This window comes from Vitis riparia, chromosome 7 (genome assembly GCF_004353265.1).
Source record: "Vitis riparia cultivar Riparia Gloire de Montpellier isolate 1030 chromosome 7, EGFV_Vit.rip_1.0, whole genome shotgun sequence".
NCBI lineage: Eukaryota > Viridiplantae > Streptophyta > Magnoliopsida > Vitales > Vitaceae > Vitis > Vitis riparia.
Genome location: NC_048437.1, coordinates 7,554,579 through 7,581,039, shown reverse-complemented (window position 1 = coordinate 7,581,039; position 26,461 = coordinate 7,554,579). Strand labels below are relative to the sequence as shown.

At 35.1% G+C, this 26,461-nt stretch overlaps 3 protein-coding genes across 4 annotated transcripts; 2 read left to right on the top strand and 1 right to left on the bottom strand.

Annotated features, from left to right (window-relative positions):
- Positions 1–1,211: 1,211 nt before the first annotated feature.
- Positions 1,212–5,076, top strand: LOC117918844 (2-hydroxy-6-oxononadienedioate/2-hydroxy-6-oxononatrienedioate hydrolase-like). 2 transcript variants are annotated; one of them, XM_034835776.1, is made up of 4 exons: positions 1,217–2,070; positions 3,901–3,993; positions 4,289–4,356; positions 4,598–5,076. In XM_034835776.1, the coding sequence occupies exons 1-4, from the start codon at positions 1,447–1,449 to the stop codon at positions 4,776–4,778; spliced, it is 966 nt and encodes a 321-aa protein (XP_034691667.1). In that variant the 5' UTR covers positions 1,217–1,446; the 3' UTR covers positions 4,779–5,076. The 2 variants fall into 2 exon arrangements, with proteins under 2 accessions (XP_034691668.1, XP_034691667.1); XM_034835777.1 differs by lacking the exon at positions 4,289–4,356 and having other exon boundaries at positions 1,212–2,070; positions 4,598–4,701.
- Positions 5,077–5,342: 266 nt separating this feature from the next.
- LOC117918845 lies at positions 5,343–7,212 on the bottom strand. Its single transcript, XM_034835779.1, has 2 exons — positions 5,952–7,212; positions 5,343–5,675 (listed from the first exon to the last, which is right to left on the bottom strand). The coding sequence occupies exons 1-2, from the start codon at positions 6,802–6,804 to the stop codon at positions 5,605–5,607; spliced, it is 924 nt and encodes a 307-aa protein (XP_034691670.1). The 5' UTR covers positions 6,805–7,212; the 3' UTR covers positions 5,343–5,604.
- A 6,524-nt stretch (positions 7,213–13,736) lies between these two features.
- On the top strand, positions 13,737–26,113 carry LOC117918568 (chaperone protein dnaJ A6, chloroplastic). Its single transcript, XM_034835317.1, has 8 exons — positions 13,737–13,959; positions 17,884–17,995; positions 19,459–19,600; positions 19,786–19,843; positions 23,957–23,999; positions 24,461–24,509; positions 24,598–24,678; positions 24,785–26,113. Exons 2-8 carry the CDS (start codon positions 17,889–17,891, stop codon positions 25,637–25,639), a joined length of 1,335 nt encoding a protein of 444 aa, XP_034691208.1. The 5' UTR covers positions 13,737–13,959; positions 17,884–17,888; the 3' UTR covers positions 25,640–26,113.
- Positions 26,114–26,461: the final 348 nt, after the last annotated feature.

The following is a 26,461-nucleotide window of genomic DNA, read 5'->3' as shown; positions in this document are numbered from 1 at the left end:
AAAAGCCAAGATAAAATTCTAAAACATATGCAAAAAATATAAAAAAAAATCAATTATTGCTCTCTTTCAAATATATGAAAGTTACATTTTAAATATATTATTATTAATATTAAATTTCAATGAAAGCTTTAGTAATTACTTTCAACAACCTTACTAAAATGTTATATTAGTAATATTAAAATAAAATAGGAAAATAAAAATAAATTTAAATCATATAGAATATTTGTTTTTACTTAAAATTTAACTTGTACAATTATAAAATTTAAATTTAAATTAAATTAGAAAAATAATTTTTTTAAAAAGATATAACTAAAAGTCTATTAATATGTTTATTGTGTGTTTTTTTTTTTACTTTTTAAATAAATGAAAAAATGTTAAAATATTATAACATTTGGAGATTAAAAGGGAAGAGCAAAAGAGGGTAAAGAAAAAAAGAAAAAAATATATAAAAGTAGAAAGATGAGACCTCAAATATATTCACTTTTCTTGATTTTCTTACAAGATATTTTTGTTTTTCAAATTTTATAGCATTAACATCAATTATGTTAAATACGTGCACCTTAAATCCATTATATATTTTAAGTAGTCTTAAATTATAATTTTCTCATTATTTATTTATTTATTATTATTTTTAACTAGAATGGGACGTAATAAAAAATTATACCATGTCATGTATATAGATCGTTGATATTACTTTGGACCGTTTATTACTTTATAATTTAATCTTATTATATTATATTTTTTCTTTTAATTTAGTCTATCAAATCATTTAGATTTTATCATATGCTTTAAATGGTCAATATTACAAAAAGATCAATATTTTATTTTATTTTATTTTTTATTAATTATTTCCATAGATACCCTTGTATTCTGATGGCGAGCATGGAAACGGAACCAATTTGACGACAAATAGATAAAATAATATTTTTCACGAACCGATTGATTTATGAAAAGTATTAAAAAAAGGAAAAAAATTATTTATTACAGTCTGTAAGGGGACAGAAAGGTATGCACACACGGGACGGAAGTGGACCACAAAACGCGATCGGCGATCTGAACCGGAATAAAAGTCTGGCAAAATTAAATAAAAATAAATATAGAATAAGATATGCGTCTGCGATTTGGCAGCTATAGACTGGAGAGATTGGTCAACGGCTACGATCTTGTGAGATGGAAAGTCCTAGATTCTTGGTTGCATAGGTGGTTTTCCCCCGCCAATCACTAATTTTCGTTTTTACTTTGGTCGTTGGATGAAGCCGCTTCTCTTCTTCTTCTTTTTCCTGATTGTTGCTCCACTGGGAGAATCGAGAAATAAAAAAGGGCCCTACCGTGCATTTTATTTTACTTTTTGGGTTTGTTAGGGGCTTCGCGAATTTTCTTATTCCTTCGTATATTTTCAGACCAGCCAAACAGAGGGTGAATTTCTGGGGATTTTGTTAATTCGGAATGGCCAAGTGTTGCAGCTTCACAGCAACCAGAGACTGGTGTTTCCGCTTGTCCTTCTCCAACGCCGGCCTCCGATCGACGACGAGCGATCTGGGGGACGGCACGGTCATGCATTGTTGGATACCGAAATCACGCAAAGAGAATAAACCAAACCTACTCCTCATCCATGGAATGGGAGCCAACGCAATGTGGCAATGGGCAGATTTCATACGCCCCCTCATAGCGCGGTTCAATGTTTACGTCCCGGACCTAGTCTTCTTTGGCGACTCGTACACGACTCGGCCGGAGAGGTCAGAGTCGTTCCAGGCTCAGTGCGTGATGAGGATGATGGAAGGCCACGGAGTGAGTAGAATGAACGTGGTTGGGATCAGTTATGGAGGATTTGTTGCGTACAGAATTGCAGAGCAGTTTCCGGCTGCGGTGGAGAGGTTGGTACTGTGCTGCGCAGGAGTGTGTATGGAGGAGAAGGACATGGAAGCAGGCATGTTTCAGGTTTCGAGTGTGGAGGACGCCGCGAGCCTCTTGTTGCCGCAGACGCCGGAGAAGGTGAGGGAATTGGTGCGCATTTCATTCGCCAAGCCGATCAACACTATGCCTTCTTGTTTTCTCAACGATTTCATCGATGTAAGTATCCTTAACTTGCACCGCCCATGATTTTTTTTATTATGATTCTGATTTGTTGGGAATATGTGTTTGTTGATCTTCGAATTGTTATTGTTGGTTGATGAAATTGTTTCCGTGGTCAAATTTATTGGTTGAAAAAATGTGTTTCCTGTTTCTAATTGGAAAAATGTTCTGTTTGCAAAAATTCTCCTTCTGAGATGGAACAAATTTGATTCAGCAATAGCAGATTTCGAAAATAACAAGTGATGGTTTTAATGCAAAATGCAAAAGAAAAGAAATATCAGATCAAATTTGCGGAAATCATGAAGTTTGCTTCTCAAGAAAAATAACTATGCTCTGTTTATTTATGAAAAATCAGGAACACCAACTGAAATGGTTCATATTCATGTGAAGAAATGGGAAACAAACTGAATGTTTTTGAAAATGTGAAATGCAGATTAGTCAGCTGCTATTTCTGGTAGGGTTGCTCATCCCTGTCTTACTCTGTACTTAGAATTCTAATGCTTAATGTTGCTCATTGGTGATGTAAATCAATAGGAAATTTTAATTTTCTTTCTATTGGGATTGGTTTTATATTTAATTGCGTGGATGGGAGATATGTAATGCAATGAGGGAAGAAGTGGTCAAAAGGTTTGATCAAACCGATCCTTTAAAGCATAGCAACACTGATGCCTATTTCTTATTTTCCCTTCCCTTAATTTTTAGATTCTGCTAGCCATATCAAGCATAGAAGAGGCTTTAATCATCTAGATGTTAATTACATATGTTTGTTGAAGAAAATTACTCTCATTCAAATGGGCCAACTTTTATGAGATTGTGAGGTTTTTTCCTCATGGCATGGTTCTCTATTTCAAGGAGGGTACTGCAACTTCATAAACCAGATCCTTTTGATATTCTGTATTGGATTGCAGAAAGTGAGAAAGGGATACCATGATTGATGAAAAAGAAAAGGAGGATGCTTTTTGAAGAAGTTGAATGTTTGTACAGATGGAAAAATAGCGGCACTGCCATCTAATCATGCTTGTTCTGTTGCTAACTTCCTGAGAACATTTTTACATCAATACTAGGACCAATCAGTTTTACATCCTATAAGGGAATCAATGCCCTTATGCACACTCAAGAGTATGGATATGAAATTTATTCCAGAACTATACAAGTTACATGAAATCATTTTTTTGTAAATTTTACAAATAAGCTAGATTCTACTATTTGAGATCTGATAGCTCTACAAGGGAGTAAAATTGAGACAGCTATAGCTTTCAAAAAGTTTAATTTGATTTGTGTGTGTGATTGGTTTAGCACAAGTTCAAGACTTGTGAAACATCAAGAATATAGGCGAGTTCTTGAAGGGCACAGAGAAAATTTCTGAAAACTTCTGAACATGATCTGGCTGCCGGCCAAAACAATAAGCGCATGGATTGCTGATTGGAAAAAAAAGAAAGAAAAAGCATATATTTTAGATCAAACATTTGGAATTTGATAGGACAGATATCAGGTCTCTCTCTTGTTTTGCCTTTCTTTTTTTGTATCACTTGATGGTAATCTCCAAAAACTTTTCCTCAATTATTCCTGGAAGCATGCCAATAGCAAGTGTTCCGTGGCATATCATTAAGGTTGTTAGGAGTGCATCTTGAGGCTATAGTAACTCATTTAAATGTTAATTTTTCTGTTCTTTTGGTGCATTTCTTTTTCCTCTAATGCTACTTATCCTGGTGTTCATATGGTGTCATGATGTTAATGCTTGAGATTACTCATTAGATGATCTGTGGGAGTGTAATCCATATATTATTTTGCCTGGACTTGGCTTTTGGAATTTCATTGCATGAGCAGGTCATGTGCACAGAACACCTTCAACAGAGAAGAGAATTGGTCATGGCATTACATAAAGATAGAAAACTCTCGAATCTTCCTAAGATAACACAGGTTGGTGTCTATATTCTGTTCTTGTGGTGATCAACAATTCTTCATAAATCCATTCATGCTCATTGATTTTCTTTTCCTCAGTTTTCTGCACCTTATGAACTTGAATACTGAGAAAAGAATTGGTGCAATAGACTCTGACACTTAATGGTTGCAGTAAGGCTTTGTTGGGTTGAGTTTCAATACAGCTTATCACAATCAGCATATTTTCTCCAGCTCTTTCTAGAATGCAAGTTTGACCCCTGTTTTTTCATCTTCCTAAGCATTTTCTAAAGGCTATGCTTTATTCTTGATGCAGCCCACATTAATAATATGGGGAGAACTAGACCGGGTATTCCCACTGGAATTGGCACACAGATTAAAAAGGTGGATCTGAAGGACTAGTGAAATAACATTTTCTTGCATTCTAGTTTTCATATATGCTGTACTTTTTTGCCCCATAAGATGTGAAGTAGAAGTAATAAAAGAAAATATATTCCATATCTTGAAATGGAAATCCCTTGTCACATTTTAATATTCAGTCATGTTCCTGGTGACCTGGTGATTTTGAACCTTTTCTAAACCAAATGATTGGCTTCAAATTTTTGTATTGAATTCTGTTCTGCAGGCATATTGGTGAGAATGCAGAGCTGGTAATCATAAAGAATGTAGGACATGCAATCAATGCTGAGAAGCCCAAAGAGTTGTGCAAGTACCTGAAGTCATTTCTCATGGATCCTCTTCCTCCTCAAAGTGGAAAAAGCAGTGACGGCAACAAGATAGATTGTAAAGCTTTAGAGGAAAAGTAGACAGCTCAGGAGCTGTCGACATATCCAACTTGCCTACAGTTTATGGGATTAAGGAGGGTATTTTGCACATGGCTTGTATTTTAAAGTTTGTAGTAGCAACTAATTAGAAGAATACTGAAATGTTAAAAGCTATAGTTCCTGTCAAATTTGATATAAGGGATTGGCAGGTGGAGACCTGCAAATTTTGTGAAGCTAATCTCTATGCCCTGAATACATTGGAGCCCCTCTCCTATTTTATGTGGATTCATTTGTAATAGTCAAATATAATATATAAGATCAGTTGCATTGGCTTATTTTTCGGATTGGATGTGCGGATCTGCTTCTGAAAATGGAGTACTGGAACACCGCTCTCCCTTAACCCCTGCATGATAAGTGAATAACATTGAAACTGAATTTTAGCCTTTTGTGTCTGTGTAACTTGTGAAGTAGTGAGAAACAGCTATTACTTAGCTCAAAAAAAGGGAAAGAGTAGCGTTAAAGGGTGAGTTGAATTTGTTAATACTTGATGAGATGTGGACTCCATTGTTTTTGGTTGGCTAACCATGGCCAATGGCATCAATATGTAGTGAAGGTGTTAGGTGGACATATTCATGCACTCATTAGATGCTTTTGTGGTTAGTGCATTGCCACCTTTATTCGTTCCTCACCTTTTCCAAATCAAAAGCTCAACAGAATCCCATTAAAACTTGAAAGAAAATAAAATACAAAAATACAATGCAGAATAAAACCAAAGAAGAAAAAGAAGGCTAGGTAGCATCGGCTCTAGGAGATTAGGAGTACAACTCTGCAGTCTGCTTAATGGTCTATACTCTATACACATCTTCGCTCAAGTTGGTATACCGATAGTCAGACTAGCCAAAACACCCAACCAAGCCAAAACCCCCCACCAAGCCTTCCCTGCAAAAATCAATAATTTACAAATTAGAATCACGCTCTAGATGAGCATCAAACGTATGGCTTTACTTCAATTTCTACTTTGTAACTTCCGCCAAAGCTCTTTGTCTTCTTCCCCACCTAATGCAGCTGCCTTTATGCCCCAAGACAAACTCCTTTATACTATCTTTAGCATCAGTATACAGAATACGTGGTTATCCCAAAAACCACTGCCCACATTAAACTACCTCATATAAAGTAAAGTAAAAATACGTGAATAAAAAAAATCAATAAACTCACGGGTGGGTCGAGAACCGGAGCTCCAAATCCCAGCGAAACTGTAGCCATTGCAATTGGAGCTAGTATTGAAACCATTCCCACAAACGCAGACGAAGGAATTACTCGGAGGAGCGTATCCACACACACCTCCGCTGCTATCACAAGCGTAACACTTAGTGTCCATGCCGTAATTATCAAACTTCCCCTGCGTATACTTGAACACCACTCCATACTCCCACCGGGTAGGATCGGTCGGGTAATCACCCAACGTCACGACCGACGCGTAAGCGGCACACTTGAGGGCATGGAGGTCCAGCTCACCCTTGGTGTTGAAGTTGGCCGGGGAGTAGACGCAGCAGCTGTTGGTGGGGGGAAACAGCGGCAAGCCCAGAGAGACGACGGAGGGACAGGTGTAGATGGAGGCGCAGAGGTGAGAGAGAGAAGGATCGCAGATGGGCGGCGAAGCTTTGGAGGTGAGTGACGGAGGGCAGGAGAGGAGGATGAATGCTGATGGGCCCAGCTGGAAGGGGCTCGCCCAATCGAGGCCCAGATTCGGCGACGGCTGCATGGAGGTGCAGTTGGACATGAGTGGCGGTGTGACGGTGAAGGCGGCAGCTTCATATGATATGGAGGTTATCGGGTAAACACCGGTGTGGGTTCTCAAGAGGAGCTGATCTCCGCCATCAGACGACTGCGAACAAGATATGTAAGGCTGAAACCTCGGCGAGCCGCAGCCGACGCCGGTGCCGAAGGGGAACTTCACGGAGAGAGAGCCGCACGTGTCACGACATGCAGGGTCTGCCGCTAACGCGAGCTGGGGTGCCAAAACTATGATGAAGATATGGAAGAAGATGAAACAAAGAAGCTGTTCCATTACCCGACTCTCTCTGTCACTCTCTCTCTCTCTCTCTAATGATACACAAAGTCGAACATTATCACCAAGGAGCTTCTCAGTTTGTTTTGTACCCCCTCAAGCTTTAGCGTGAACAAACGTTTGCACACCTTTACTGCAACAGCTTTCAGCAATAATCCGCAAAGAAGAATTTTGTTTTATTTTATTTTATAATTATTTTCTACCATAAAACATTTTTCTGGACTGCTATATTCCAAACTATTCATTGGAAGGATTGAAATAAAGCAGAATAAGAATTCACTTACAAGAATGGGATGGTAGGAGGTAGATCACTCAGTTGGTATTGTGTCCAGAAAAAAGAAAGATTCCCACAAAGGAAGAATTCAAGAAAGCCCAAGCTGTTGGAGAATATGTTCCTGAGAATCAAAAACATGTTTATATCTTTTTTCTCAGGAAAGGTTTCTGGCATAGATGAGGATTCATTGCCTTATCAGTACTACCGCCAGTCTCAATTTGAAGGTTAGGGTCTCCTATTCTGTGATAGTCAGATCAAACAACGAAAATTCAAGGGCTGATTAGTCATGCTACAAATTGGGAACAGGGTTCATGAAAAATAAAGGCCTTTTATTTTTATGAAAGAATATAAAGGAAAGGATTATTGTAGCTATGTGTACATTTTATTTTCTTTATAGGTTAATAAACAATCCTTTTAAATTCTTTAAAGCATGATAGTGATTTCGAAGAGGGTAGAAATTTTCCTATAAATGAAAAACAATTCCTTATTAAAAAAAAAAAAAAGATATTTGGCAAGTGTTTTAAAATCACTTTTTAAATAAAAAGAATCACTTGAAGTGACTTTTACGATGAGTACGAATCCTCTAAAAATCATTTTATATTTAATATGTAATTGAAAATATTCTCTAGTTTTTTAAAAACACTTCTATCGTAAAATAAAATAAAAAAATAGGTGTTTGATGAAATTTAAAAAACGCTTTAAAAAAATTGAAAAATAACTTATAGTGTTTACTAAAAAAGCACTTAATAAATGATTTTCTAAAAAAAAAAAGCTTTTACAGAGAAAACACTTTAAATAAAAATATTGTGAAACATATTTTAATTCCCGTTAGAAGTGTTTTTGGGTTCATTCACAAATACTCTTGTTCTTGGGAATTTAGCATATAAAGTATTTTTACGTCAACCACACTATCTTATTATATATTTACATTTTTATGAAATAAACAGAAATGAGAAGGCAAAAAGAGAAGACCATTAATTGTTGTTTCTAAATTATATCTTGACTTAAAATACAATTACTAGAACCTCTTACTCGACTATGATAGTAGAAAACATATAGGGATGCATGTGGCTAGGTATGAGCAACCCAAATTCCCATTGGTAGAGAATGAACTGTAGCTCCAACATCCACGATCTTCTAATAGATCCTATCGTGGTGTATCATCGAGTGTGTGATGATGCTTTGTGAGAGTTAAGCTGGACTCACTCTTGGAACTGAGAGGAAACTCTCTAATTTTGTTTTCCGATGGAGGGAAGGTGAAAATGGGGGAAAAAAAAGTTCATATTTTAATCCTTCTATCTCCCCTTATATACTAAATGGAGAAAAGACCAAAATGACTTCCCTATTACAAAACAAATCCAGTCTCCAAATTAATTCCCATAGAGTCTTAAATCTTGTGCACAAAAAAATGCACCTATAAAGATAGCTTGACTGGGAGCTAATTCAACAACTAATTTTGGCTCCCATGAAATTAATCAAACATAATTTCATAGCCAATCTATCACTCCACTAAAGTGGATTGACTGCACTCCACTAATCATATATAACTACATGAAACTAATATTTGTCCTATAACCTACTAATTTTTATATTTATTCCCCATAAACTGATATTTGTAATTCAAATATTGATATGTGTTATCTACCAATAAACTACATTTTTACCTTCGAGTTATAGATTCACCTTTGCCATAATCAATTGATGTTACCATATCCTAGAAGGATAAAACATCAATTTCATTAATCAAGTGGAATTACCTTGGCCAAGGATTTACCTCGATCATGCACCTTAAAATTATTGGAAAGGAATATATATACTATTCTTAACAGGATACTAAGGGGCCAATCTTGGGTATATACAAACTACATGCTGAATAAGCAATCACCTAAGATCACAAGAATATATAACCTTTATGTGGGTCTCACTCGTATGTGACTCAAAGTGATCACTAATCTAGATATTAGCCTGAGTACCCCTCATGGTTAAGAACTCCTATAAGATAGTAACTAAGAGAACACGTCGCTCAAATAGCAATAAACATGTTCTCTATAGGTCTTGTTCAATGTAAAATCATACATATTGACATATTAACTTAAAAACCCATTCTAATAACCAAAATAAGTCATTCCACCTACATGGGAGGTAGCATATATACCATAACACTACTAAAGTACCTAAGTTCATGAACTATTGTGAACAATAATATCAATATATAAGGAACCCACAATTATGTATTCTATTATCTATTTAGACCTAAACTATGTACGATGTGAAATGATTAAATTAAGTATCCATCAAAATAGCATAGAGAAAAAAAACTATCAATGCACACGATATCAATGAAAGAATAAAAATCATACATTATATTGCAAATGTTGCAACATGTTTTACCATATAGTGCTTAAAACCAGACAACCTCCCATTAAACCTATATTAGGCTAGGAATACATCTAACACTATAAGCATCTCTATGAGAATCGAATACTCGTCCTTGTAAGGTCTTAGTAAAGGGATCTACGAGGTTATTCTTAGACGTAATCTTCTGTACTATTATATCACCCCTTGGTACTATCTTCCTAATGAGATGATATTTCTTTTTAATGTGTTTTCCCTTCCGTTGGATCCTCAATTCTTTAAATTATGTGACTGCTATTATTGTCGCAAACCAGTACCATGGGAGGTATAACCATGGACACTACCCTAGGTCCATCATAAACTTCTTTAGCTAAACGACTTCTTTAGTTGTTACACATTCAACTTCTACAATGAGGTTAATAATGCATGATTGCTTGATGCTTCTCCAATTAATAGCACACCGCCAAGTGTAAACACATAGCTTGAAGTAGACCTCTAAAAGTCTTTATTAAATTGAATGTCTAAATTTGTGTATCCTATGAGTATTAACTCATAGCCCTAATATGCAAATATATAATCTCTAGTTCTCCTAAAATACTTGAGTATATGTTTAACCATTTTCAATACTCTTGATCAGTAACGTCTACTCACTATACCTATTGTATAACATATGTTAGGTCAGATACACAATATATGAAAGTCCAACTTTCCTGTTCTTTTTATTACATAATTGTTTGATTCCAATAACAAATTGGGTCTCACTTAGATCTTTCTTTTGGAATTGAGTAGATAACCAAATATTTATTAAATATAACATTCCTACATCATTATCAATGAGTAATATGTCATCCTTAGGCCTCAAAAGGTATCTACTAAACAAATAAAAGGAATCATGATAATTAATATATTAATTGTGGATACCAAGAAAAGAATAATAGAAATATGCAATAAGATAGGACGACAAAAGCAAATTACAAGAATAATACAACACAAATGGTAGAAGAATTGCACAAATTGATTTGTTAGATTAGTTAGAAAAATGATATTTATTATTCCAAATATTATAACAATTTTAAGAAAATTTGAGAGAATTTATTTATATTGAATACAATTTTCAATTAATGGTTTCAATTTATTCATCTACAAAATTTCAATTTATTTACAAAAAGATGATTTGATTTATTTACATTCAAATTTTGTTTTCAATAAAGTTATTTTTACTCATTATTATTAAAAAAATTTATTAGATGCAATTTCATTAAAAAATTTCAATTAGATTTTATTTACAAAAAATGATTTTTATTTATCCTTTCTAGAAAAATAATTAATTTTTACAATTTTTTTTTTCAAAAAATATTTTGATTCAATTTTTATTTAAAAAGGAAGATTTTTTTTTTTTACAAATTATTTTAAAAATATTTTTACAAATTTATTTACAAAAGAATATTCCAATTTGATTTTATTTACTACGATTTATTTATTTATTAAAAACAATACTTCTACTATTTTATTTTTAAAAAATATTAAAATAATTTTTTATTTAAGAAAAACGATTTTACAAAGAAAAGGTTTCACTAATTTATTTAAAAAAAGAAAATTTCAATTCAATTTTATTAAAAAGAGATTATATTAAAAAAAAAGACTTTATAGTTTTTATTGAAAAATGATGTTTACAATTTTTATTTAAAAAAGTGATTTTATAGTTTTATTCGAAAGTGATTTTATAATGGAATATTCTGCAATTTTTATTTGAAAAGGCATTTGCTCAGGTTATTTATTTATTTAAAAAATATTTTAACAATTTTATTTATTTATTTAAAGACATATTTTGTAGTTTTTATTTAAAAGTTTTTTTTGCAGTTTTTATTTTAAAAACAGTTTATTAAAGAAATTTCAAATTTGATCGAAAATAAATGAAATGAAATTGTGGAGAAAACAAAGGAAAAAAAAAACATACATAATAATAAATAAATGAAACTACTACAAATCGTTCGTCCATATGATGGAGCTCATCAAGGTAAGATAGGCCCAAATGGGTCAAAAAAAGCCCAAATCAATAATATACGAGCCTAAAGCAAATAAAAACTTAGGCCTAACAATTAATAAATATATAATGAGCCCAAAATCGTAAAATAAATATCCAAGCCCAAATCCAATAATCAAATGTGATGACTTTAGGATTAGCAATTAAAGCCTAAAATAATATCGAAAAATATGCAAAGCCCAAAATGACATCCAAAATATACCACAAAATGTCTTAAACCCAATGATGAAATTAAAATTAAATAGCCCAAGCCTAACAAAATTGAACTGATATTCCTAAAGCTCACAAACAAAGCTTAAAGCAATAAACTCCTATGGAGATCAAAGGATCCTTACATTGTCTCCTAAAACCATGGATGAAGAATTGTGGCAATGGGCACGAACATGGAGTCGATAGGTGGTACTGTGGTAGTAAGGAGATGTTAATGGAGGCGAGGTTAGTGTAGAGATGAGGTAGGGTATTGCGACATGGTGAAGAGAGTGAGAGTGAGAGAGAAAGAGAGAAAGGGAAAAAGTGGGAGAAAGAGAGGGGGGGTCCGAGATGGATGTGTTAGTCGGAATATGGCAGTGACGTCGGTGGTGTTTGGTGACCTATGATGTAGTTGGCCGTAGTTGGTAGTGGTGAAGAAGTGGGAAAAAGAGAGAGATAAAGGGAATGGTATGGTGGTGAGGGAAAAAAAGAAAAAATATGGGAAGAAAAAGGCCGAGAAGGAGGAAAGAAAGAGAGATGGATGATAAGAGAAGGGGGGTGGGGGTGAGTGGTTGCTGGTGACTGGTGCCAATGGTTGGCAGACGACGATGCTGGTTTGACGAGCAACATGGTTGGAAGGAAGGAGAGAGAGAGGAAGGATGGTGTGGGGTTTGAGGGAAAAGAGAGAAAAAGAAAGGAAATAAGAGAGAAAAAAACAAGAAAAGTGGAAAAAAAGAGAAGAACAAGGTGAGCGGTCGAAGAGGGAAAGAAAGGTTTTTAAGGATTTTTTTGAATGAATGGTAGGGATTGAAATAAAAAATGAAGGATTAGAATGAGCTTGAAACTTAGGCCAAACTTAAAACAGAAAGGGCTCATAAAATATGGAAAAGGAATGAATCTAAAATAAATTTTAGAAATGAGATTAGGACCATTTTTGAGGTTTATGGTTAGGTTTCTCGAGTTAATATTCAGGTTGGGTTTCTTGAGCTGAGGAACTTAGGATTTGGGCAAAATATAAAGGATAAATTTGACAATATTTTTCAATATAATTTGAATTTAATATGTTACTCATAAGTTGATGAATTGAGTATAATCGTGTTTTGATCAAATTTTATTGATCTATATAATTTATTCATATAAAATAAATTTGATCTAAATTGATTTATTTAATAATCAAATTATTCATCCAATTATAATTTATAACATATCAACTCATGTTAGACTTATTTAAAATTTAATTTTTACTATTAAGTTATGTTGTAATATATGACTCATATTGAGTGAAAGACATATAAGGAAAAAGGGGCAAATGTCGGAGTGGAACAATAGGAGCGAAACAAGGGTATTTTTTTGAATTTCATTACTTAAAGGTTAATATAAATATTTTTTTTATAAAACCTTAATTTGAGATATAGTGAAAGTCGGTATGTTTTCTTTTCATTTTTTTTTATAATTTTTTGTGTGTTTTCTTTTTATTTTCTCTAATTTTTCATTATAAGAATCGCAACAAATTATATATATAGATATGATTTTACTTCATTTTAAAAATTTTATAATTATTTATATTTTGTTTAGGTTCTTAAGTTTTAGAAGATAAGAACTCCAATCGACAAGAATTGCAACCAATAAATAGCAGGGGGCGAGGCAGAGCTTTCGGACGAAAATATCCACACTCCAAGTTGCTGTCTAGTTGGTTTGAGGCCAAGATTCCAAGACCAAATCGCCTGAACTTGACATTTTGATCTCATTCCACCTTTTTCAAAATTTCAATCATATCCTTACTTCACTTCTTACATTTATTTATTTTTAAAATAAATTAAGGCATATAAATATGTAGAATAAATTATTTTAAAAATATTAGTAAAATATATGAATAATGTAATTTTTTTATTTTTTTATTTTATTTTTTGAGGATGAAAATATTTATTTACTTTGTTATGTATTGGAGGTATCGCCAATCAGACGTAGATCCAAAATCGAACGGCGGAGAAAGAGCTGACGCATGAAAAGAATTAGGGTTGAGGGACACGTAAACATTTCCCGTTAAGTTCTAAAACACGCGGAACATCTTGGACAGGCATTCTCCTGGGACGAGAACGTTCTGCTTCACAGCCTCATCCTCGAGGGCTCCTCTTCTGCTACTCACCTCACCGAACCCTCTCTCTTTGAAAACCTATCTGAACGTCTCTCAGAGAGAAGAGAGAGAGCGCCGAGTGACTGAGATTCGAAGAAGAAGAAGTAGAAGTAGAAGAATCAGCCTCGTCTTGCATTTTTGCTTCTCTCGCTGTTCTAGGTCAGTCGCACCCGATTTTATCTAAATGCCCTAATTTTATTCTCTTTTGCTTTTTTTTTGGGCGTTTCCGTCATTTGCTTTTCATTCACTCCTTCTCGATTCTCTGAAAGATTTGTCCAATTGATACGTAGAATTTGACTGTTTTGTTTAATATTTTTGCTGATGATTTTTTTTCCTATTTGATTGTTGCGAGTATTTTTCTTATCTGTTTTTATTTGAGGTTTTTTTGTGAGTTTCGTTTTGTTGGATGCGGAACCCTAATAGCCAGCAATTCAGATTCCCGAGTAGAGTAATATGAATAGAGTTCAAGAGGGGCAAGTAGACTGATTATGCATTTTGGGTGCTTTTGTTGATGGTATAGTGTATTGAGTGTAATTCCATTATGCTGTTTGGTTTCCACAGTTGCTGATGAATTGATACATGAATATTGGTGAGAAAAATATTGTTGTTATACACACCAGGGAGATTGGCAGAAGCTCTTATAATTAACTTGGTTTTAAACAAATGTGGCTAGTGTTATTTTTCTCTCTACGGGTCAGATAAGGAAAGTTGAAAATTGTGTTCATCACTCCAGCTAGGTAGGTAGACATGGTGGAAACTTACATCTCCTCTGATGATGTTTGAGAACTCTTGCAAGAGATTGTTGGTGGTGTTTTGGTGGGATATGGAAAATCTGTTTATACCGGTGACTTCATGTATCTTTTGCGACTATGATCTTGTACTACTACTGTTGTTTGTTGGCTTCCACGTGCTATGCATATGTGAATGAATGGTTTCCAAAATCAAAGGATGGAAAGAGTTATAAAAGCACCATGTGAAACCGGTATTTTCGGTAGTTTTAAATTATAATAATCATTACCTTTGTATAGGCCGTGGAGCAAGAGTCTTGGAAACACGACCAAAACAGGGAATTTGATGCCAATTAATGCAGACAAAGCGGAGATTGAACGTGTCGCGGCAAGGAAGGTGCTAGTTTTCTATAGGCTTACAAACCGAAGACTAAACATGTCCTAGAAAGGAGTTGTCGGCTGGTGTGGACAAATCGGAAAATACAATATTTTGTCTTATTAGAGATGGATATGAGTTGTTCCCATACCCATCCTTGAAATGGCAGAGTGAGGATGAAATGCTTCTCTACTGCTTGCTTCCATGAAGTAGAGTGTGACTATGGGTGCTTTAACCATGATCTCATCTATTCTTAATTTTTATCTTTTAGAATCCTTAAGACTATGAGATGGCATTTAACTCATGTCACAACAAGACATTTAAGGTCACCTACGATTATAATAAGACCGTTCTCATTTTTTTAGAAGGAATATGTTCTTTTCATTATGCCTTGACATCTTTTAATCCTCAAAAATATCTTAGCATTTTATTTTCTAATAAACATGTACACATGTAACATGCATAGACGCAGGCACACTGGCCCCTAAGGTACTTTTAGAGTTGCCGCTCTTTTGTTCTATTCCTCTTGCTAAATTTCTAGTCGTTCAGATGGTAAACAGTCTAGCACCTTTTAGGCAAATACTCGGATGGTAAATGGTAGCAGCCTTTTGGGTGGGAAGGGAAGGAGAAGGCTCTTGGTCCCTCTTGTTCAGGAGACATTTTCAAGACTGGGAATTAGGAGTTGTGATGCAATTCATGGAGCTTATCCACAAGGGGAGAGTGCTAGAGTTGGGGGAGGATAACTTACCATGGAGGGAGGAGAGGACGGGGATGTTTAGGGTGAAATCTTTCTATAAATCCTTACATGATGAGAATCTAGTCTTGTTCCTTGCTAAAGAAATTTAGGGCACCTGTGCCCCCAGGAGAGGTTTTTTTTGGCTTGACCATGGGGGAAAATCCTTACCATCAATGCTCTTATGATAACCAATAAATGCAGTCTTTGTAAAGCCAATGAGGAATCAACACACCATGTAGTCATCCATTGCGAAAGAACTAGAAAGATGTGGGATTGATTGTTAGCAATCTTTGGGTTCAATGGGTATTTCCAAAATCTAGTGTTATTAAAGGCGATCGCTTGGGTTGCCTAGGCCATTAGGCTAGGTGAGGTAGATGAAAGTTGCCTCTTCAAGACCCAGGCAAGGTGGCTTCAAATAGGCAACGCCTAGGTGATCGCCTTGGGATAAGGTGCAACACATAGAGGTGATCGCTTTTGACCATAAGTTAAAATTAAACATACTTGGATTATAGTTTCATTCAATCTAACATTGGATTAACCAAAATATAAGATGAAATATTATATTATCAATCATAGAGATAATGAGATGGAGGGCTATCAATCTAGTTTTGATGAAAGTGATGACAATCTTAATTTCAATGATGATTATGATGATGATGCCCAAAACTTTCTTACGATGTTCATTCTCTCATTTTGTTTTTTCATTATGATTTTTAGATGTATGAAAAGAATATCCATTTAGACAGAATGAATATCTCTAATATGATGTTGCCTATGATGTGACGTATAATATTTAACACTTTGAATAATTATTACTATTTTGTTAATTTTATAAGACATCATGAGGGATGGAAAATAAATAGTATTGATTGTTAAAGACGACACTTATATTGGTTAAGTATCGAATAGGTAAATATATCTATATTTTTTATTGCCTTATTATAATTAGGCTATCACTGTGTTTTTCTCCTTTTGCCTTAGGCTAAAAGGAGTCTTATTGCTTTGACATCGCCTTTTGCTTTTGATAACATTGCCAAAATTTGTGAAAGAGCTCCTCTTGGGTTGAAAGGTGAAAGGCATGGATAAGGGGCGGATGAAGATGTGGAATATGACCCCTCTTTGTTTGTTTTGGAGGATGTGGCGAGAAAAAAATAGAAGGATCTTTGATGGGGTGGCACTCAATGACTTAAGCTAAAATAATTCCTTATAAGGTCACTTATGGATTGCTTTGGAATCATGTTGGGGAGGGATTGTGCTTCTCTATTGGACTTTATTGATGATCTAAATTGTTTATAGTGGTTTTTAGTTTGTTTTTGTAGTCTGTACCACTTTTTTTTTTTTTTTTTGGCCTAGTTGGCACTTCTTGTGTACTCCCTGCATACATAGGATGCACCAACTTGTTTTTGATTGTGAAAACTTGGACCAAACAATTAAAATTCTTTCTTATATCTTTTTTGGGACCAAGTTAGATTGTATATATGGGGGATGGTTTTTTGTCATTGTTAGATTTTGTGGATTAGTTAAGCTCTTTGTAGGGTACGGTTGCTGGTTTTTGTGTTTTCACGCTTCTTTTTTGGTCCTTTGTTTACTTTGTATATGTTGTGAATACCTCGTTTCTTATTAATACAGTCCTTATTTACCTATTAAAAGGGAAAGAAAAGAAAATGTTCTTTTTTTTTTTTTTTTGTTCTTTGTACATCTTGTTAGTTGTCAGACCATAAAATGGCTGAAATTATGGGATGCATCCTATGGAATGCATTTCTTGTGTCAATATGTATATCAATAAGTAATAAATTCATATTTCTTAATGTAGATGCTCCTGATTTTATTTGGTTTCATTTTGGTGCCTTTGAAGACATCTTATATTGATCTGCCTTAATCACCATTTAAACAAAGAGCTGTCTAGTTTATTCTCCGTGTATTCAACTATACATCTATCACCCTTGTGTTTTGATGATTGTTAGTCATCCTTTCCATTGGTGTACTTCTGTAATGAAATGGATTCTGGGTCATACAGCAAAGTCAATTGTATCTATAAATTCTAAATTACTCTTAAATGCTTGTTTATTCTCAGTCATACAGTCCTTTTAATTCATTTGTACAGGGCAATAATCTGTTCCAATTGCTGTATGATTAATATATACATTCTCAATATACACTAAATTATGAGTTGTAAGCAAAGAGCTTTTCGAATGATAGTGGTGATAACTTGTTGATTAACACACACCCTTGCCTGACAACAGATTGGATGGCCATTGTACCGTGTGGAACTACCTGGCCCGCTCAATGGGGCATTCGTCCTCAGTTTATGCTAAGATCTTCGATCACAAACAAGCTTCCAAGATCCAATTATGGGTGAGCATTCCAATTCAACTGTTCACTAGTTAGAAGTGTAACAAAATGCTAGTTTGTCACAACAGGATAGGCATCTGCTGGCTTGAGTTTTATAAGACATGGTTTGATGTGCTGTGCCATATTTTTTGCATTGTGATTATGCTGCAAGCAGGTCGGAATGTCTGAGCCACTATTAACTACTCCTCAGATAGAAATGCTCGCTGACTTTCTTCTGTGATTGAAGACGCCACATTCTGTCAGCATACCATTAATGAGTCTGCCACTTCTGAAATCAGAATACATACAATCTAGGGAATACATTCTGTCCTTTTAGGTTCATTGTGTTATGAGTATGGTCTGAACTAATTACAAACTTCCTTAATGTAAGTCAAATAGATTCTACCTCGGAATCAATTGAATTGCAACCCCTTAGGAAATTTTTGGTTCCTAGAAGCCTATACACAATGATTTCTTCACTTTAATTTCCATAATCCAATAATCTAAATTTACCTATAAAAAAAAATAATCTGGAATGGGTTCATGGGAGGTTCTTCAAGTCCCAATGGGAACCAAAAAAAAGAAAAAAAAAAGAGTATAAAAACAAAACAATATTCTGAGTTTAAAGTTCCCCTCTTGCTTGTCAGTTTAGCTATGTTAATGGAGTTATTTATGTGGGTTTGGGTATATTTAAAGGGATTTAATCTGTCTAGCCATCAAATGTCAGGAGTTGAGGTAATTGATGGCTTTTCTTATGCATAAATGAAGGGGGCAATAATGGCCTAAAGCATTATGTTGTTAAGTCAAGCTAGTTTTTTCTTAGTTGCTTCGCACTTGGAAGTTGCTACTTGATGAAGTACACTTATTCCCCCTACCCCAATTTCTTCCCTGATGGTCTATGGCTTAATGGAATATAGCTGTCAATAGCTGATTCATGAAAAGGCTAAAGAGAAAGGATTAGCCAGTGTCACAAAATTGCTGCTAGATTATGTTTGAATTCTGGGCATTTGGGCACTATGCAAGTGTAGTTGGGTACTCTCCCAGTATACTGCTGAAACTGGCAAAAACTATGAAGCTGCTTTTTGAACCATTGAGCTGTCTTAGCTGCTTAGTTTCCCTGCTTGTTAAGATGGGTTTTATTTGATTCTAAGCTAAACATTAGGTGTCTACAGGAATAAAATTCTTTGGGATTAGTCTTCTCAATGGTGATTTATTATGATCGGATCATTATCTTTTGATTTTGATATATGTCATCTCTGGTTTCCTTTAATTTTCAGTCCTTTGAGGCACATGCTATTGAATTATTTGTCATGTGCAATTATTCGCTTTAATTGTCTTTCTTCCTTGGGCTCTCTGGTAAACATTTGTGGCTAAGATTGAGTTTTGGATTCTTTCCTTAATTGTTCATTGTTAATTTAGAATTTTAAATGTGTGCTTGCAGTTACATAGAGAATAATTTATTTTTGCTTATTTTGTCTTGCCTGCAGTGCTTCAAGCAAGATCAATTATTTGGCATCCGCATGTTCAAGCTTATTCTCACAGGGTTCCTTGCATGCGTTCATTTATGCGGGGTCATCTCAAACGTCACATAATCGTAGGGGGGCTCGATTCACTGTTAGAGCTGATAGTGTGAGTACAATGCTTTAGCGTTTCTTTGCTTCATGATGGCAATGGGGCTGTGCAGGGTCTCTGAAATTTGTTACTTTGTTGCTCTCGTTATTGTTCCAAATTAATTTTTGCTCTGCACTCTGCTTGCAATACTAATCAATGGCTGCATAAGCCAGATTCTGGTACTAATGGTTTTTCTCATGCAGGATTTCTATTCTGTTCTTGGAGTGTCTAAAAATGCTAGCAAATCTGAAATTAAAAGCGGTATATACACTTCTGGCTCCTTTATTTGCTTTGAATGTTCTGCGTAATTTTGATGCTATGCGTTTGTGTCTTCTTTTTCCTTGGCCAAGTCATTTTTTTATAGTGATTTCTATTTCCAATCTTACTCTGGATTTGAGCTTATGTTTATGTGAAAGTCCATTGAGCTAGAAAAATGCGCATATTTGTTTTAAACATGGTTCCTAGGTGCTAGAGGATGTTTGGTTGCCTTAGTTTAAAAATGCTGTCCACCTATTTATTTTTGAAGCTCATAAGAGAACTTTCGTCAATTTAGGTAATCTGATTAGCTTGTGGGAGATTTTTATTTTTAATTACCTTATTTTGTTTTTTTTTTAATCTATATTGCTGACGTATGGAGAGGGAGGATGATACTCTTGAGTGGCTTGCAATGAAGGGGAAATCTTCTTCATCAGTTTATACTTCATCTAGTTAGGGTTTTCAAGGAAGCTCCGGTTTCCATCTTAAAAGGTTTGGAACTTGGTGGTGCCTTTCATAGATTGACCATGGCCTTAGATAAGTGTTTACTAAAGCATCATATGCTAACCAGGAATTGGTTGATTCCTAACTGGTGTATGATGTGTATAAGAGGTGCAGAGTTGTCTTGATCTATTTGTGTTGTACCGTTGCTACATTTTTAGGCCTTTTCCACTCTCTTGTCAGGATCAAGTAGTGATGCCTTTTACACTTAATGCAGTTCTGACATGCTTAAGAGGGCATACAAGGAAGAGAAAATTATGGGGTATTGTTCCATGTGTTTAACTGGTGTATTTGGGGGCGAGGGTAGAAACATAAATTTTTTTATGAGGTATGGTCATGGGTTGGTTTGAAATTGATAATTGGCAAACAACTTCTTTGATTGAAGTAATAGTTGATTGAGCCTCGTTTCATTTTATTGATTTTTCTTGACTCTCTTAACTGTTACATCCTTTTTCTTTTTCTCTTCCCCTGTTGTACTGTTGGTTTTATCTGGCATGAATATGCCCTTTTCCTCTGTGAACCTGATTTGGTTTGAAAGGACTTCTTTTTCTCATACTCTCAATGGAAAATCTAGTCTGTTGCAAGGTTTTCTTCCTTTCACTCTGTCTAGAACTTGAACTGTGGATGCTTGTGTCCCTGACAATTGCATCTGGTTTGAGCTGGTCTGCTTTATTTTCCATTCTGTTGTGATTGTTCTTGTTGCCTGTAAAAAATAAATCTTTGTTCTTGTCACTGTAAATAATGGGATCTGGATTGACCAAATCTGTCCTTGATCACTGTTCATGGAAGAGATGAAGAATTCCTATTGTTTGAGATATGTATTGCTCTTCTTGGTGTTCAAGTTCTCCTTTTTGTGTATCATCATGTACACTGTTTTCAGACTTAATTTTGTAAGCCTAAAGAGATTACTTTCAATAGTTATGTGGGGTGTCTTTTCAAGCCTACTTTATTAATTGTGTTTAAGGCTAGTGAGGTTTGTGTCACCCAACTTCTAGGGCCAATACATGATCAATACAACCATTTGACCCAGTGTTTTTTTTTTTTGATAGGCAATAAAATTTATTGATATGGTAAAAAAAAACAATATACCAAAGTACACAGGATGTCTCTAACGGGTGCCAAATGGCAATGCCAAAATATGGAGAACGCAAAAATTAACTGTCTCTTTCAGCATGATCTCAACAAAATCTACAACATCAATCAGAGGCATTGAACCTTCTTTTATGTAGAACCTAATCCATACTAAAAGATTACTTAGGAATGAACATTTCAACTTTTGATCATATTGTTCATGGTTTTTTTTAATGTTTTTTGATTTCTTTCCTTCCAAATCATCAAAAAAGGGGGAAAAAGCATAGAGGAGCAGCTCTCTATACCTTCTTCTGTTTCCTTCCCATAAAGATCCATGCCAACTTGGAAAAATCTCTTTGACTCTGGAAAGGAGTACCCAAATTACGCCAAATAAGGAGAATCACAACTATCACAAGACCCTTGATTTAGCACAATGAAGGAATGTGATCAATTGATTCCTCTTTGTCTTTATAGAGAAAATATTTATTTGCTGCCTCTGAAGTTGAGCTAACATCAATACATTTCCCCAATTGGCTTCCCAAGCAAAAAGGTTTGTTTTAGATGGGACTTATTAATTCCAAATTATGTTCGTTGGAAAGGGAATTGATCTCCTTGGCTCGTTGTTGTTAAAGGCATGATTAAAGCGTGCTTAGCCTAAGGCTCAACCATTTCCTAGTTATATAGGGCCTTGTTGGAGAGGTATGCCTCGTCTACTTTATTTATTTATTCATTTATTCTTTTTTAACACTTTTATTCTTTATATATAGTGAAATTTATATAACATTTTTATTCTTAAATTTTTTATCTATATATGAAAATTCATATAATTTTATTACTTTTTTGTTTTAAATGCTTTTTATAAATGTTCAGTCTTAAATTTTTTGGATTGGATTTTGGATCATATTTTCTAAAATTGATATGCCTCCTAGGTTGTATTTCACTTTGCTTAGGCGCACACCTTGTGTTGCACCATGTGTCTAAGGCTTATGAGATTTTTGCACCTTAGGTGTATTCTTTGCCTTTTTAAACTATGCCGGCTTCAAAATAGAATAAAGAGATTTGACAAAAAAAAATAAAACTCCATTTTTTTAGTCTTTCCAGACCATCCTATCGTTTTCTTCCCTTTTCACTGTCTAGACAAATGCGGATTCCAATGCACCCCGCACCCTGCCACCCCCCCAGAAATCTGTCACCCAAAGCATACAAAGAGGGAAAGGACACACACAAGGGCTCCTCCCACACTATTTATCCTTCCAAAATTTCACCCTCCTTCCATCACGTGTGCAGTGGTTATAGTGGGGAGGGGCTGCAACAATGTGGCAGCCAACTTCAAGTTTTTCAAGGGTGGTAGTAGAGCAAAGCAATTATAGTTTCCATGGACCTTGACTTTTATATTGTGTCAAAATAATCATGTTTTATACTTTATGAAATATTGAGGGAAGTGTTGAAGGTGAAGACAAATCATGGGCTGAAGCAGTGTAATATGGTGTGCTAGGTTGTGTAATTTCATATTGTTTATAAGCCTACAAGACATGGTATTAGCTTACCTTTTATTAGATTTAGTATTTGTTTCCATAACACTAATATTAGATTTAATATTTGTTTTTATATTTTTCTTGTTATATATACATTTCAAGATTATGGAATGTACTTAAATCCTATTGGGGCTCTGTTAATATGATTTCAGTATTGTATTTCCTAATAGTTATGTGTGCTGAATATTATATATCCGGTGTATAAATAGGCTCTCTATGAGCTTATAGACTTAGATTGAACCTTGGTCTGGTGACTTCCGAAGGGGAAATTTTCAAATCTATTACCTATTATTTGAAGAACACATAAATTGGTAGCTAACTCTATATTTAAAATTACTTAAATAACCTCCTTTAACTATTACTAGGTAGGTACATGCATGAGCGTATGACATATGAGAGAAGTTAGGAAGTCAAAAGGTTAGGGGCATGAAGGTAACACACCGGAGAGGAAGCTGAAAAAGTAATATGGCTATTATTATGTAGTTACTATTTTTGTTTTCTTTTATTTTTTATCATAAAGGTGAGGGAGGATTATTTTTGTCATTTTGCATGTTAAATATTGTATGGGATAGTTTAATAATAATTGAGTGCGTGCTCTTACTCAACAAAATAACAGTTGTTTTACTTAAATTGGCATTACAAATACCTCTGTTTACCATTTTTAATGTTCCATGTGTGCACTCCGCTTGCTTGGTGTGTATCTGACCTGCGGAGAGAAAGCATGGAATTGAAAGTGTTGTCTTGATTGATGAAATTGATAGCTTTGCATTGTTGGAAGAATCCTTCCATTGAAAGTCTGAAAAATATGAAAGATAAAAATCCATAAATATACCCATTATACCATGTGATTTAATAACACACCAAATAAGAAAGATAAAGATCTATTTCGATTAATTATCATATTCTCTCTCTCTTATGTGTTACAAACTGAAGTTGAAGAATTGTTTTTGCATAGCCTGCTTTATATCCTTACACTAATATAACCTTACTCTGTGTACTCTTCATTTTGTAGCTTATCGAAAGCTTGCCAGGAGTTATCATCCAGATGTGAACAAGTGAGTTGAAAAGCCATTTCTTAATCATATATAATTAATATCATCAGGGTTGTCCATTCCAATTGCTTGATGTTATAGCTTGTTACTTCTGAGAAGTGAAGTAGGCATGGTATTTTACACCTTCATCTCATTCAGAGAATTTACTTTCATGTTTGATATAATGGCTGATACATATTATTATGAGCTAGGCTACAAGAAGTGCTCTCATGAAGGCAGCATGTTGATCTAGGCAAACTCCTTACTATTTAGTGGGCCTCATATGGATCCATATGTGAACAATCTATTTGCTCTTTTCTGCCCCTACATGGCAGTTGTTTCAGTTATTTGGAAGACAATGATATTCTATATCATATTTACCAATTATTTGTTTTTATTCTATGAGGATCTGTTTAATCTGTGTTGCCTTTTTTTTTTTTTTTATTAATTTTTTTTTCTTGAAATCATTCTGTTCTATGCTGCAGAGAACCAAATGCGGAGCAGAAATTCAAGGAAATTAGCAATGCATATGAGGTAAAAGTTCTTTTGATTCATGATTTAGCTTCTACAGTTTGATTGCTATCTATAAAACAATTGGTTTATTGGCAAGCTACTTGTGCAGGTTTTGTCAGATGATGAGAAAAGATCCTTATACGACAGGTATGGGGAAGCAGGACTTAAAGGTGCTGGTATGGGCATGGGGGTGAGTAGATCTCCAATAGTGCTAAAAGAAAATGCTTTCAGAATCTATTATTTGTTTGTTTTTTCACATCTACTCTCTGATTGGGATCATTGCTTCCCTGTGCCAGGATTTCAGCAACCCATTTGATCTTTTTGAGTCGCTCTTTGAAGGCATGGGTGGTATGGGTGGTATGGGTGGCATGGGCGGCAGAAGTTCCAGGAGTAGAGTTGTTGATGGCGAGGATGAGTACTACAACCTTGTTTTAAAGTTTAATGAAGCAGTTTTTGGGGTTGAAAAAGAGATTGAGATAACCCGACTGGAGACATGTGGAACCTGCAATGGCTCAGGTGCTAAACCAGGGACCACTCCTACCACATGTAGCACGTGTGGAGGGCAGGGCCAGGTTATCTCATCAGCAAGGACTCCATTAGGAGTTTTTCAACAGGTGATGACCTGCTCTTCTTGTGGTGGGACTGGGGAGTTATCCACCCCTTGCACTGCATGTTCTGGTGATTCCCGGGTAAGGAGGACAAAGCGGATAAGTTTGAAAGTTCCAGCTGGTGTGGACTCTGGTAGCCGTTTAAGGGTTCGATCTGAAGGTAATGCTGGAAGACGAGGTGGAGCCCCAGGTGACCTTTTCGTAATGATTGAAGTCATACCAGACCCTATACTTAAACGTGATGACAACAACATCCTATACAGCTGTAAGGTGTCATACATTGATGCTATTTTGGGTACTACACTCAAGGTTCCAACAGTGGATGGCATGGTCGATTTGAAAATCCCAGCTGGTACACAGCCAAATACAACGTTGGTAATGGCAAAGAAAGGTGTTCCCCTACTGAATAAAAGCAACATGAGAGGTGATCAGTTGGTTCGTGTGCAAGTCGAAATACCAAAAAGGCTGAGCAGTGAAGAGAAAAAGCTCATTGAGGAACTTGCCAATCTCAGCAAGGGCAAGGCTGCGACTAGCAGGAGGTAGTTGTTGATGGTTACCATTTGCATCCCCATCAATTTGATATCCGCCAACTTACCCTCCCTTGGTGAATGGACTTCTTGGGATCCAGTGCATGTTAAGGGAAATACAGCAGTTAAGCTGTTTGAACTTCCCTTTTCTTTCTCCCTCCCTCTATTATTCTCTCTTCTCTCTCCTCTCTCTCTCTCTCAGTTTCTGGGATGATGGTCCTTGGGGATGGGTAGCAACTGGGAGTGGAGGGGTAGGGTGTTTGTAGTTGTAGCGTTGTAGGTAATGCCATGTTATGATAATTTTGTCCCATATAAAAGACTCATAGGAAGGAGATAAAAGGAAGTGAGAAAGAATGAAATCGATAACATCTTGCTTTGATCATGTTCTGCATCTGTAATCTGGACAATTTTCTCATAACTTAATTCTTTTGGATTGGACATAAATTTGAACAAATCAGATTTTATTATCTGATAATTTGTTTTGTTATTAGCAGGTTTTCCAATTGTTACATTGTTGCAATCTTCATGTTTACCATAAGTTGGTAATTGAGGATGGTTCATGTGTTATTATTTTCCAGGTCTATTCTCAAGTTGTTGATGACTGGGTTTTAGGATTTTATCAGATGTTTCAGTACTCTGTTTTACCATCATTTGTGTTATGGAAGTGGCCTGTTTCCGGGAATAAGTGTTTGGTATCAAATAAATTCTAGATGGCAAAGATGGGTGAAGTTAAAATGGTGAAGATGATGAAGCTAGTAATTTCATTATTCCACTGAAGCTAAAGGGGGAGGTAAGATGAGTTATGACTTATGATTACAATCGGTTGGAGGTGGATGCC